The following is a 13,924-nucleotide window of genomic DNA, read 5'->3' as shown; positions in this document are numbered from 1 at the left end:
ATTCCAAACGAGTTTAATGCAATATTAACAATAGTTTTCAAAAGAAAAATCATAAATATAACTTACTTTCGGTTGCTATTACACCAGAGTCCCCCCTTACGGAAATGTGGAGGACACGTATGGGGCGATGGTATACATAAACACAGTAGGACGTTTTCATGGAACACGAAACTAGAATATGAATTCGTTGACAAGAAAGTTAATGTTCCCCAGTTGTACGAGCAACTGTAGATTAAATTTACTGATAAGAGCTAAATGCTATTATCGGTGCATAAAAGCACGGTGCACGTGGAAGTGCACACACGCGTGCATGACCCTCAAGTGCATTCGGTCATCATCCTTTTTATAAATTGTTCACGGTGCTGTTAAAATACTCGCGTATCGCATAAGTATGTAGATATACCGCCGTAAGCGTGCACGCGTATCCCGTGGTCAAGGTGTAAAATACTGCCTCGTGGCGGTATTATTAGATATTTATCAACAAGTGAAAGTCTCGTCTCCCGATCCTTCGATTTATAAATAATCTTCCCCACAAAGTAAAACGCGATACTTCCGCGCTAATAGTCGGATGAGCACGTTCCATTTTCGTGCGATCTCGCGACACGTTCACCTTTGTTAAAATCTCAGGCAAGGAACGTGCAACCTGAGTTATGTCGCGATAATTTCGGCAACAATTTCGCGTTACAGCATCAGCCACAAGAGACAACGGACTAAATCGACTTGGGGCATTACTGACGCGAAATAAACGCTCAGGACCATTTTTCACAGAAAATACTAGATGGAAAAAATTCTTTCTGATTTTAAAATTAATTTTTCGATGTACATTGGCTAGGTATTTTTGTATAATATTTACAAGGGGAGGACACCATGTGGTAGACACCGATGTTGATGAGCCTTGGCACGATGTATCTATGTCGAAAATAGGTAAATAGGTGTCCGAGAGTTTCAGCCAATAATAGAGATATTTACATGTAAATTATTAAAAATTTCATAGTGGCCGTGGGGTTGTAGTGGGTAGATATCCCACACTACCCTGGCGCCAGCGGGAACTTAAAACAAGCGAAAGACTTGTTAACCGGTACCTTAAGCGATGTCGCGTTTATCAACCGTTGCACTTTACCGGAATTAAATTTTATCAGTGTGAAGCTTATCGTCGATGTTAATTTGTGAAGAAAATTCTTTAACGAGCCGGTCACGTTGAACCTATTAATCTCCGATGAAATCGCTCTCATGGACGTCGACGTAGCAAAGTGCACCGCTGCTACGTATTTAGGTCATCGATTGTTCCCTCTGCTCATCAAATTACGCAGATGGCTGGTATCGTATCATTATATTATGTATATCGCTGGCGGGACAATTACCGCGGTCGATAGACTCTGGCGTCTGGTGTGCAGACATAGTTAACTGAAACGTCAACATTCTTATGAATGGAACAGTCACGATGAATATTTAAAAATCGTACTGCTGACCAAGCAGACATAAACGATCATACGTAAGCGCGCAATCATTGTAAATAATGTCCATCAGAAATGGCACGCCTAATTATCTCTTCTACTGTTGGAGATATTGGGGAAATGGCAGGGACAAAAAGGTTAAACCCTTGAGGACATTCGAAGTAGTGTTCCTTTTCGAGAATTTCTCGAGAAATTTTATAATTGCTAATTTCTTATTTCTCAAGAAATACTATAATTTCTCGAGAAATACTATAATTTCTCGAGAAATACTATAATTTCTCGAGAAATACTATAATTTCTCAAGAAATACTATAATTTCTCGAGAAATACTATAATTTCTCGAGAAATACTATAATTTCTCGAGAAATACTATAATTTCTCGAGAAATTTAAGTTTAGGAAAAATATTATAAATCTGATTTATTTTCGTAAATGAATGTATTACTAGTTAATTGCGAACGTATAACCACATCTACAATTTATAATACCTCTTATTAATAACATTAGAACCTATATGAATTCCAATAGAAAATCACAGTACAAAAGATTCGATATTATTAACTGCTGAAAATGCTCTTAAATTCTTATTTAAAAATTTAGAAAAATTATATGCTGAATTAAGTATCTAATGAGTTTCCTGTGGCTATTAAAGAAGAAATATAGAAAAGAGGAGATAAGACTATTGTATCCCGTATAAAATTTTTGCACGATCCAGAATTTCTTCCAAAATGGTCAAAAGACGCATTTTTTCATTTAACAGCCAAGATAGCTATATATAAAACGTCAAAATATAAAAGTAACAGATTTTGCCACAAAAAAATAGATTCGCTGACGCTACATTAGACACATTGTGCTATTTAAAAATAATTTTTAAAACCAAAAAGTAATGTTTCGCTTTGTACAAATTTTGTATTAAATAAATAAATTTACCAATTATATTTAATATCTATTTTTTCATTTACACAAGTTTTGTATAAATTACACAGGAATAATCATTTAGTTAAAGTTTGCTTGTGTTTTGATAAATATTATCAACATTATTCCAAAAATATAATTTTTCCAATATTTTGTTCATTTTCTCGAGAATTCTCAAGAAATATGATCCCATTTCTGCTTTCTCGAGAAACAAAAAATATGGAAAAATCATGAGCACCAATTCGAAGTCGTCGATATTATTTTTCAAACTTTATTATTTAAAAAAAAAAAATCAAACCGTATTTACAGTAGCTTGTAATACATCACGAGAACTTGAAAGAGTTCTACAGTCAGCTCAACGAATTAGCAAACCTATATTCTTGCAAAAGGAAGAATTTCCTGATCCCCGGATGTACTTTATGCAGCAACTATTGTACACATCACAGTGGATAAGATACTACAACGCGTAAGCAATGACTGGCAGGTACTTCTCTTTGAAAAGAGACTTTATTCACGCTTCACTCTTTAGACACCGTTGCATAAAGAGTTCACGCGCCAGAATAGGCAAAGTTCGCGATTTAAATCCGACGATCTCTTTCTGGTTACAGATCCTCCACCGCGAAAATGGCCCCGACCATTTGCCTGACGGAGCTGCCGATGGCGAGGAAATCGACGACCCCCTGCTCCCGCCGACGACAGAGGGTGTGCAACGGAGTCGTGCTGAAACAGCAGAGATTGGAATTGAGGAGGATGGAAATGAACGCGACGTCCCGTGACGGGGCGTCTCTAACGCCACCGGAAAGTCCCCTTTGGGAGCCTGAACGTCCCAGTGACTCCCGCGCGCCGACCATTGTCAGCTCCTCTTCTGCGAACGTTTCTGCTCGCGTTCCAGCGGATGTGGAGGAACATTGGAAAGTGTTTCTGGCACGGCGCAGAGGTATGGTTCCCTTGACATTAACAATTTCAGTGGCATTGGTGTCTTTTCGCGCCGAGGTATTTGCACCCTGCCAAAGCGCGAGGTATGGGGATCAACGCCATCATACCCAGGGCTCTAATCGCCCTGTCGACAATTGTACCACGAATTTTATCGCATCGTGTACAACTCATTTTTCTAATCTCTATTTACACGAGCTTACTCTGACGCTTATGCCGTAACTCTCTCTTCAATTGCACTGCTTAAGTTCCCGCCCTTATACATCCGCGTGCATTCTTAGAATTCGTTCAGACTCGCTTCAGTCGAAATCGGGTCTCGGTTTCAAGCAGTGGCTTCTTTTGTTTCGTATCGTTCTAAACACTTTTCATTCACACCCAACGTGACACAAGTTCGTTTACACCCCCCAGTTCTGTAGAAGTAATCAAGTGTTTAGTAGAGAAGAAGGTTCCTGACTCAATAGTCAATATCTTTGGTTATTAACAAACACGCAACTCGACAGTACGCTAAAATACTAGGAGCTCAGCGCTTCGCTACAACGTTAACATTAAACGACTCTTTACGGCTTCTTAGTAACAATTCGGCTTGACTTTACGAGTTCTACACCATAACGCTGAATCTGGCTTAGGTAACTTCAGGTCAATTACACAATCTCATTTGTTTTTTGAAGATCATACACATTTATAATGCATGGATCTCACGCACAAAATCTACGGGCATTCGAGGAACCCGTCCCGCTTCGCTTACAGTTAATCAGTGGCTTTAACTACCCGATCTCTTCCTCTGCACTTACCACTTGCACTAGTTACATGCTACAAGGGAAGATCCTCAACACGGAAATTAAAAAAAAATATGAAACTTTATGGATATGTAGAGGATATATGGGTATGACGCAATTTTTTTTTTAGTGCACAAATTGACTCTAAGAGGGTGATATTAACCACTGAAAATCCGGCTATTTTCCGATTTTGAAAAGAGATAGAAAACAGTTTTCAACAAAAGTTACATCTTTTTAATCGACTTCAAAAAGGGGAGGTTGTAGATTCGACCAGTATGTATATTTTTTTTATATTTGTCCCCGCATAAGTCATTAAATAAGAAAATTAAAAAAGTTAAAAGCGACTTCAAAATATAAAAATGCACTGATAAATAAGAAATATTTTTTTCCCTTATATAATCTACGATTCTCAATTTTTTTAAGTCGGCACCTCATCATTTGCACTGTATAAATCTGGCGCTGACTTAAAAAATATGAGAGTCGTAGATTAAATAAGGGGTAAAATTATTTTTTACTTTTTAGTGCATTTGTATTTTTTTAAAGTCGGTCTTCATTTTTTTTTTAATTTTAATTAGGACTATCATTTGGTAACTTACAGTTCTTACAGTTCACGAGTTATAACACAGAATCGGAAAATTGCCGAATTTTCAGGGATCAATTTCCCTCCCTTAATTTGGGCAGCAAAAAATTGCATAATACGTATCTATATATCCTTTCCAAACTCCAAAAGTTTCATAATTTTTTGAATTTCCGGATTGGGACATTACTCGAAAACGATTTCACGTTGAAGAATAATGCGACGTTCCCATTGAAGGATTCCCTTAGATTCTTAGATGCTTGCTGCATTTGAAGAAATATGCTTTTCAATCCTAGGACGACTTCTGCCATATTTGACTTCTGGAGTTATCCGAGCCTCCTCGAAGGCTAAAGTTTCATGAATTTTGCATTGATAGGTTTCATTTATGATGTTTTTATATTATAAAAAGCATTAAATGAGAGCTGTAATTATCGAATGACTATGAAATGAAAATGGTCGACCACTTTACCTAAGTAAAACTGCATTAATACAGCCAAAAGTATTTTTGTGCAAGACTACCCAAAAGCAATGAAAGTAATTTGGAAATGTATTTTTATGTCTCAAGATTTCAAAATAGTGTTCATTCCAATGAACTGTTATCCAAATATACTGACTCTAGGCAGTTAATAAATAATCAGAGTTAGGCATTATTCAAATTGTTTCCAACAAATATTTGTCTAAGATAACTATCCGAATAAATTCAATTTAGTCTAATATTTCATCAGGATAATAATAAATATTATAGTTATCTGTAACATATTATTCTATCCATTTACTCAAATAATTCATTCGAATATGTATTACAAAATTATTCAAATAATGGTACGAATAACTTCTCATAGTTTTGATTTCCTCTTAGTTTCGTAAAAATGTATTCTTACGATCTCTACAATTAAATAAATAATTATCCGAATAGAAATTATTTATACTATCTGGATAATCTATGATTTGATTAAAAAATTATTCTAAAAGCTTGTCCGTTTGCGGCGAATAGAAGTTTATTCGTTATTCGCCATCCGAATAAAATTTTACCCATCTCTATTAACAATTACAAAACAAAAAGTTATGAGTAACGCAGAACTACATGGGGTCAGTAGAAATCCCCTAGAAGTCGTCCTAGCGTGAGCTGCACAAGAACACCCTGCGCGGCTGATTGCACAAGTAGAAGCGCGCGTTAGCGCTGAAGCAACCGTTCCCAGTAACTCCAATTTGTTCTAACGACCTGGCAGGTCTCCTAGACATCGTCGTACGCACGATGGCCCTCGTGCGGCGGAACAACATCCTCCAAGAAAGGGTGAAGGCGCTGCGCGAGGAGACCCGCGACTTCATCCACTCGGTGTTGAACAATCCCGAGAACAAGTGCGTGCAACAAAGACTGGATGCCACGGATTGCAAGGACGCGGATGTGTCTTCGTCGACGGAGAAGACGGTCGCCGCAAGACCGTCGTTCCCGCCGACCCCGGACTCCACGTATTCCTCGTCCAACGACGTCACGTCCACCTGCGGGGGCAGCGAACGCGACACCGAAGAATCCTCCGACGATAACGACGAGTCGTAAGCTTAGAATATGTGTACCGTGCAAGAGAAAGAGGTAATCTGTGACTGAACTCGAAGGGACGTACTGGGAAGTTAGAGTTGCTTGGTCGTCGAGAATCGGGCGATACAATCGCTTCTTGATCACAACTGAATGAACCTTGCGGAATGAAGTTTTCTTTACTACATTCAGGGGCCTTATGCTTGGGTCAGAAAAGACCCAGCCACCGTCTTCAACCCTTGATCCATTCTGCTTCATAATTTCGTTCGTACGCACCTCGGAATAAGTTTCGTATTGGGATCTGATCTGGTTGCGATCTGAAACAGTAATAGTAATAACAAGTAACACGTGTAGTTTAATGCGTAAGGTGGGTCTAAACGGACCCCGTATCCGAAGATAGAACGGGGTGAAAATTGTTGTGGATAGATCTGAAAGACAAGGGGCGGACTGCTAAAGTGTCTCGTGTGAAAAAACTCTTACTGTGTTAAGTATTAGGGGCAAATCCACGTAGAGAAAAATATCATGTCTCACATGAGACTTTAATCTCACGAGACAAATCTTTAATTATTTTTTAATTAATTTGGCATTAGTTTCATAAAACTAGACCCTTATGGGACAAGTGGTATTATTTTCAAAAATCTCATCTCTCGCGACTATTTTCATTATTTACATTTGAATAATTGTTGCTGAGATTTTTGTCGCGTGATAGAAAAGTCTCGTGTAAAGTCTCATCGTGGATTCGCACCTTACAGGTTTCAGTTCATAACCAGAACTTCGACAGATCGAAGAGCAGAATTTCAAAAAGCGATTGTATGGAATCTCGGATGCAATGAATTACTAGAACGAACTCAAAAAAAGTTGATCATTTTCTGATGTGAAGTTCACGTAATTCTTCGAAGCTTGCTAATTCTCTCTCGCGAAAGTATCATTGGTAGCTTGTAAGTCCTGCATCGTTCAATTTCCATGGAATAATTCCGCAAGAAATGCATCATTTCCAAAGGTTTCACATGCATATTTCATTTTCCGCGTTCATTGGTTTCCTCTCCATGTATTTATTATCGACGTTACATGTATCTTCGACAAATTTGAAACTGTAATTATAAAACGTGGGATTGCTCTCGGCTGTACTTTCGCGTCAGAATCTTTTAGCCTAAAGCTTAGTTGTTCGTGAGCCGATTCGAACTAAAACACTCTGCGAATTCGTGGCTGTGAAATTTGTATTCGCACGTGTAATTTTGCCTCTTTCTCTCGTTTGCGAAACCAACGATTTCCCTCTAGTTGTCGCTCGAATAAATTAATGATTGCGCGTATTTTCAAACAAAACGGTCTCTCGGAATAGTCGGGTGTCTTCGACAAACGAATACACCGCACACAATTTGTAATACAAGCCTGTTAAATTTAAATGACGATTTTCTTGAGCCTACTAGATCGATCAAACCTCGACTCGTGTTTTTAATTGGCACCGAAGCATTAGAAAAATAAAAGGATGGTATTCAGAGGTCGATCGTATCGTGTAAAAAATGAATGATTATTTTTAATTTATTTATGGATAATATACGAGTAATAATATAGGCAAAACGAGAGGAGAGATATAATCTGTAAACCGTTAGAGTTCGAGCAAGGTATTCGTACACCACCATTCTGAAATTAAGAACATTCTGTTATACTCATTATGTTAGTCCATTATGATCTGAAGGCATTAATACGACAAAATACCTTCAGCCTCGCAATTTACACGCATTTACCGTCCCCTCTGTAAATGCAGTACTTATACGTGTAACGTGAAAATTAGGGTACCTTTGGAAGAGGTTTGATATAAATATTTTTCAAATAGCGAACCTCTTTATTTAATTACCACGAGTGATGCGTATTTTCACATACTTCACTTAATTATCAAACCTAAAAGCAATGCTGATCCCGCATCTGTAAAGTAATTTGTGATCGTATGATAATCATAGTATTTTGAGAGTATAGTTTACAAATCTCGAGCTGAACTGTATGTATATACATGTACATATGTGATAAGGGAACCTTCAGACCTTCTGATGTACTGTTCATCGTTTCAGTGTTCCTCGAACAGTCTGTTATCATGAATGCATCTCTACCATACATTTCCCCATACAAGGATCATTTCTAGATTTCTTATTAAAATCATTTGGCGTCGTTAATGCGAGTCACCTTCGATCCATCGTCCTGTAATAAAACAAGTGTCTGTATTTATTTAAGCTTAGAAGAAGGAAAGGAAGTTTAAATTTGAAGGAAGAAATGCATCTGTAGATTGCGCGTTGCATATCGCGAACAAGTTCAAACATTATTTCCAACAAATTATTAGTTTACTAGAAATATACGTTCTATGGAACGAGGTTCTAGAAATAAGGTGATATTTTCTTACGATAGGGTGATGCGTCTTATCTTTTAATATCGTGGCGTCAATTAATTAGAAGAGAAGAAATTGATGCCTTCGTTACTCCCATCTGTTCATATGCGTAGCTAAAAAAAAATATCGATCATAATTCAGTGCAAGTGTCTAGTTACAAAACTTGTGCTTAAGAACTGTGTAGTACATACACGACGTCCCAGTTACTACAGCAATACACATACCTGTAATTTACTATGCTTAAACATTACTTAAATTGCTATATGTAATTAGATTATATAGCGAATGAAACTTCATAGCGCGTTTCTGTAAGGAACTTAATAAAACTGTCCATCTTTATAGCTTTATATACAAATGAATGTCTTTAGCATCTTACGTTAGTAATTTCAAGATTCTTGACGGAGGTGTAGCACTCAATTTTTGGCCAATCATTGGATAGCTTTCTTTTGCCCCTGACTTTCTTAATATTTCGTAGTGCATGAATATAGAAAATAAATTGGATCAAATCTTACTCCGATTTCAAAGTGGATACGTTGTTTACAGTCAGTTTAAAAATGTAACTTGGTCTTATACTTTGTTTGCACGCCTCTGTTCCTTAGCATATCAAATTGTTTGTATTCCGTTAACGTAGTATAACGCGTAGTGATAAGAACGAACCAAATCAAATATTAACAATCATAGGAAAAAATGTAAGGATAGTGATACATTTATAGTCTACTTAGATACTTCTGCTTTTTATAAAAACACGTGGAAAACGTATTTATAATTCAATCATTAGGCGTACGTTAACGCGACCTTACTTCGAAACATCTCTGTGGAAATTGTTTTATAAGAAAATTCTGTGATTAAGTTCAATTTTATGATACCGTCGATATCGAACCCTGGAGAATTGACTTTTGACTAACGGTATTCAAATTTGTATTAATAAACGCATTATTATACAGTGGTTGCCACGAAAAATTATAAATCTGGTATTAAATTACTTTTCAAAGTTGCGCTTGACGGTTTTTTTTAGTATTATTGCTCGTTACAATATGCTTCGGAATAATTTACAACCGCGAAAAGGTTCTGTCATTATACAGAATATTATTCACGTTATTGAATTAAACAGAAAATAATAGTAATAAAAAGTGTTTGTCCGTAAAAGTATTTCGTGCAGGAAAATTATAATACAATGAATTATTTAATTATTTATTTTCTTTATTAAGGTAAAATTGACTAAATACATTACATTCACTTTTCTTGTATTATAATATTTACCTTTCTGTATAGTGAAAAAATAAACGATCATTTGAATAAATAAGCATACTTTACCTATCACTAATCGCAAATGTACAGTTACTATCCTGTATCAAGAACGGCTTCATACAAATACATGTATACACTACACTAGCCAAAATGATACACGTATCCCGCGAAATGCTGCTTAATTGAATTGTATCGTTCGAATGCGTCGGAAAACATTAGTTTATGCATCTAGAACCTAACTCCTTTTTAATATCATGTAATATACATAGTGGTTTAAAGAGGGGATTAAAAAACTCGCCAACATTGACAATTATCATGCAACAATATGCATACAATCCTGATGTCGTATTTACAGAAACTTTCTACGTTATTTTATAGTGTTAATTGCAAATATTAATGCGCTTCCGGTGACTGTGATAGAAGAACTACTAGAACCCAAAATTGAAGTAATGCCTGTAAAAATATTGTAAGAAAATACACGAATTAAGCTTCTATTAGTAACTGATGACCCTCGAACGAACGCAAAATGTTTAAACTATTCGTATCTAACAAGGAGAGTATCCCAGGTGTCCGCCTCCGATTGCTTTGCTTTTCGGATATGTTTTAGAGAACCGAAAAATAAGATACACGTGTTTTTTTTTATAGTGGCCCGTTTTCATACCTGGAGGGTGAAACAAAGTCCTCAAAGTTATAACATTTTCAGCCGTTCATCTCCGATTGCTTTGGTTTTTGGCCAACTATAAAAAAACACCTGTTGCTTATTTTCGGTCCTCTAAAAGATATAAAAAAATCAAAGCAATCGGAAGCGGACACCTGGGATACTCTCCTTGCAAGTAGTCCTTAAAGTTTTCAAATTTGTTACGAAATGTGTTTACTCGGCGTTTACCTTTTAAATGAATTTTAAACGTACTATATTAAGATCGTAAAGATCAATGCTATATGTTTATTAACACTCACCATATAAAAGAATACTAAAATCCTTGCTAGCGGATATCTCCTTAAAAACACCCCTGTACGGACACTAATAGCATCCAACGACGAATAAGCTCTTTTTACCCTTCTGGTGACTCCAGTATCGAATGGAGTTTCCATTAAAAATGTCGGAACCTGGGCTTTTGCATCGTCTGTATCGTTTATATTGTAGGTAACATTACGCCGGCTGTTTCTAAACTCATACTGCAGAGGAAAGTAGAAAAGAATATAATCAGGAGAATCGATACTATTAATTAATCCCAATAGCGATTCCAATACACGTTCAGAGTGGTACGATAGACGTTCAATACACCATACTTCTTTTGACAGGCGCCATAGGTGTATCGAACGTCTATCGTACCACTTTGAATGCGTATTGAACGTTTGGGTTAGAACTTTCTTTACTATACTACTTTAACTCACTTCGATCTTCTCCAATTGTAGTCGCAAAGCGTTTCTCTCAGTTGTTAAACTTTCTAACGCTTGCTGCTTCGACACCAACGTATGCGTGAGAGATGCCAGTCTCGTTTCTACCTCGCTACTCGGTGTCGATGTTGCCGATAGTTGCATCCTAAGCTTAGCAATTTCAGACTCGTTCTTTTGCAGTTGCGAAGTGTAGCTGTTACGCTGACGAATCAGCTCATCTTTTAACGATCTTATTTCCTGAAACAGTGGTAGCACCAATTTATTCCCTCTGTACGACAAGTAAGACTGTGACTATTATAATCGATTCTATTAATGTACTTCTGAATGCAATCTTGCGTCTTCCTCTGCGTCCAATCTCCTGTGTCTTTCCGTCGCAAGAATTTCCTGAGTTTGTATATTAGTTTCAGCAGATTTCTGTCTCATCTTCTCCAATTTCACATCGGCGTTCATTAATTCCTCCCGCACTATTCTCAGTTGCTCGGATATCTGTTGGTTCTCTTCTCTAAGCGTGTCGCGCTCTTGCCTGCCATTTAAGAGATTGAAGATTAATCGACGAAACATTTACTTTGAATCCACTACCGGGTTTACCTCAGTTGGTTTAATTCCATGATCGTTGTATCATCCATTCCCGTGGACTCATTAGATCTCAATTCAGCTATCAGTTTTTCTTTCTCCTGCAATGTTTTTAGAGCTCTGGCTTTGTGCTGCTCTAAATCGGATCTAGTGGAGTTTAGCTCCGATCTAGTTCTTTCCAAAGCAGATTGTAATTCCACCGTTTGTTTAGATAATTGCACCTTTTCCGTATAGAGAGACTGTAACTTCTCATTTTGCACAGCGATTTCTTTCTGGTGGTCCGTCTCTTGTTTGCCAAGTAATTCGTTTCTCTCCTCCAAATTCCTTTCTACTTCCTTTAGGTACTTTCTTATATGCTTATTGTGAGAGGAATTCATTAATTTAGCTACTTCCGTAACTTCTTCTTTCGCTTCTTGTTCATATCCTTGCTGCGCGGCGACGGATTGTCTTTCGACAAAATTCTGTCCTGAGAGCAAGCAGAAACTTGTTGAACTTCTAAATCCATACGAGTTAAATGCAATTCAAGTTCTTATTTACCTTTATCCAGCATAATTCCTGAAACATGCTCTCCGACTATCCCATTATTCATTTTGTGTATTACATCGTGCCCTATGTTTACGTCATGGTTGAAATCGTCCGGAACATCTACAGATGTATGCATAAGGTCGGGGCTAGAAGAAGAACCACTGCGAGTCGATAACTCTGATACAGAATCTGTACTATCCGTTGGGTGTTCCACCATAAGCGACGAAGGTGTCGGAGACGACATAGGTATTTCTGTCGCAGACTTTTTGGGGCTTGAGCCAGGTGTGTTTAAAAACGTAAGAAGCTCTTCGTCTTTAGACGCAACAGAATTTGTCGACAGTGAGGAAAGATTTGGTATCGAACGAACATATGGGAGCTGCTTTGGAGATCCTGAAGCAGATGCCAAGCTTGTTGTTTCTAGTGCGTTCAGGCTGAAATGTGTAAAATATGTTATTGCGCTTCGATCAGCTGGTTTGTGTAATGGATAAGGAAAAAGTGGTAGGGTGTTATATAATTTATTTCTGAAAACATTCGTAAGATTGAATATCGAATAATTAGCCCTTTTTTACCGTGATTCAGGCGGAATCCACGTAACTTCTGTCAACTGGGACTGTGGCACGTCGTATTTATCTTTATTTAAAACTGCCGCGGTGTTTTTATCTATCTTATTTAACAGATTCTCCGCCTTATCGGCCAGACCCGACAACCAGGCCATTTTTTACGAAAAGATAAAGCAGACACTAGCTACAAATTTAACGATTTTTGACGATTGACAAAATTCATGTATACATATACATCAGCAAATCATTGTAACATAACCTAAAACGGAATTTACACATATAACAGAATGATAAACATTATCTGCTGTAATTTGTTAACGTTTCTCCGAATGTCACCAATACTGTTACAATCTCTCGATTTATGCTTATAAGAAAAATCGTTACAGCAGTTTACAATAGTGAATGACAATTGTTCCTAGGTTTTGTCCAAGAAACTAGAAAATGTATACATACATAGCATATCGTTATAAATCATCTAATTAAGGTTGAAAGAAGTTTTCTTTAAAATTGTTACTGCAGGTTTTTATTTATGTGAATACAGCACTATACAGTTATTCTGTTACTATAGTCGTTTCATGATGCATACACACACACTATAGATAATGACCTATAGATGTGCAATCGTGCATATACTTCTTTGTTCATTTGCAACTGTTGCAACCACCAGTTGCGCGTATGTGTAATTGCGCTGAAATGACCGATGCATCGAGAGTGCTTCCTTCTTGCCGATTCCAGGGCGAAAGTTGAAAAAAGCGGTTTGTTTACTACATCGCGTATACGTACATACGCGCTTTCCTAGCTAGCTGTGCAGCGTACGCACACACCTTAAGGCTGACAATCAGTGAAACGGCACGGTGAATAAGTAGCGACTGTAAATACTGCCCTAAAGGTGCGATTTCATGCTGACACTCGACGCTCGTTTTGAGCGTCAAAACCAGTCACGTGATCCGTCCGTGGGACTTTCATCGTCGACGCTCATTTTGAGCGCCAAAATCAATCACGTGACCTACGCTCAACCAATGAACGAGCGACTGAAAGTCACGTGGGCCCATCAC

The 13,924-nt window shown here is 37.4% G+C and overlaps 2 protein-coding genes across 4 annotated transcripts in view; one reads left to right on the top strand and one right to left on the bottom strand.

Annotated features, from left to right (window-relative positions):
• The window catches only part of LOC143373571 (uncharacterized), a 34,431-nt gene extending 24,112 nt beyond the window's left edge, over window positions 1–10,319 (top strand). The window contains exons 2-3 of one of the 2 annotated variants that reach the window (XM_076820970.1): window positions 2,977–3,305; window positions 5,884–10,319. In XM_076820970.1, the coding sequence (XP_076677085.1) occupies window positions 2,977–3,305; window positions 5,884–6,212 (658 nt within the window). In that variant the 3' untranslated portion in view covers window positions 6,213–10,319. The remainder of the gene's footprint in view (window positions 1–2,976; window positions 3,306–5,883) is intronic. The other variant, XM_076820971.1, reaches the window with a different exon arrangement.
• Golgin84 (golgin A5) lies at window positions 9,743–13,465 on the bottom strand. 2 transcript variants are annotated; one of them, XM_076820969.1, is made up of 8 exons: window positions 13,323–13,457; window positions 12,879–13,128; window positions 12,322–12,740; window positions 11,800–12,250; window positions 11,530–11,734; window positions 11,209–11,448; window positions 10,771–10,989; window positions 9,743–10,266 (listed from the first exon to the last, which is right to left on the bottom strand). In XM_076820969.1, exons 2-8 carry the CDS (start codon window positions 13,022–13,024, stop codon window positions 10,207–10,209), a joined length of 1,740 nt encoding a protein of 579 aa, XP_076677084.1. In that variant the 5' UTR covers window positions 13,025–13,128; window positions 13,323–13,457; the 3' UTR covers window positions 9,743–10,206. The 2 variants fall into 2 exon arrangements, with proteins under 2 accessions (XP_076677084.1, XP_076677083.1); XM_076820968.1 differs by having other exon boundaries at window positions 12,879–13,465.
• Window positions 13,466–13,924: the final 459 nt, after the last annotated feature.

The sequence above is a fragment of the Andrena cerasifolii genome, chromosome 9 (genome assembly GCF_050908995.1).
Source record: "Andrena cerasifolii isolate SP2316 chromosome 9, iyAndCera1_principal, whole genome shotgun sequence".
Taxonomy (NCBI): Eukaryota; Metazoa; Arthropoda; class Insecta; order Hymenoptera; family Andrenidae; genus Andrena; species Andrena cerasifolii.
This window is presented reverse-complemented; position numbering and strand designations above follow the sequence as displayed.

Excerpts from the sequence above, each read along its gene's own strand:
- Golgin84 (XM_076820968.1), bottom strand. The coding sequence starts at position 13,024 with ATGGCCTGGTTGTCGGGTCTGGCCGATAAGGCGGAGAATCTGTTAAAT. Across the intron at positions 10,990-11,208 it reads TACAATTGGAGAAGATCGAA|TATGAGTTTAGAAACAGCCG; the intron begins GTGAGTTAAAGT and ends TTTCCTCTGCAG. Across the intron at positions 10,267-10,770 it reads TTTTAGTATTCTTTTATATG|GCATTACTTCAATTTTGGGT; the intron begins GTGAGTGTTAAT and ends ATATTTTTACAG.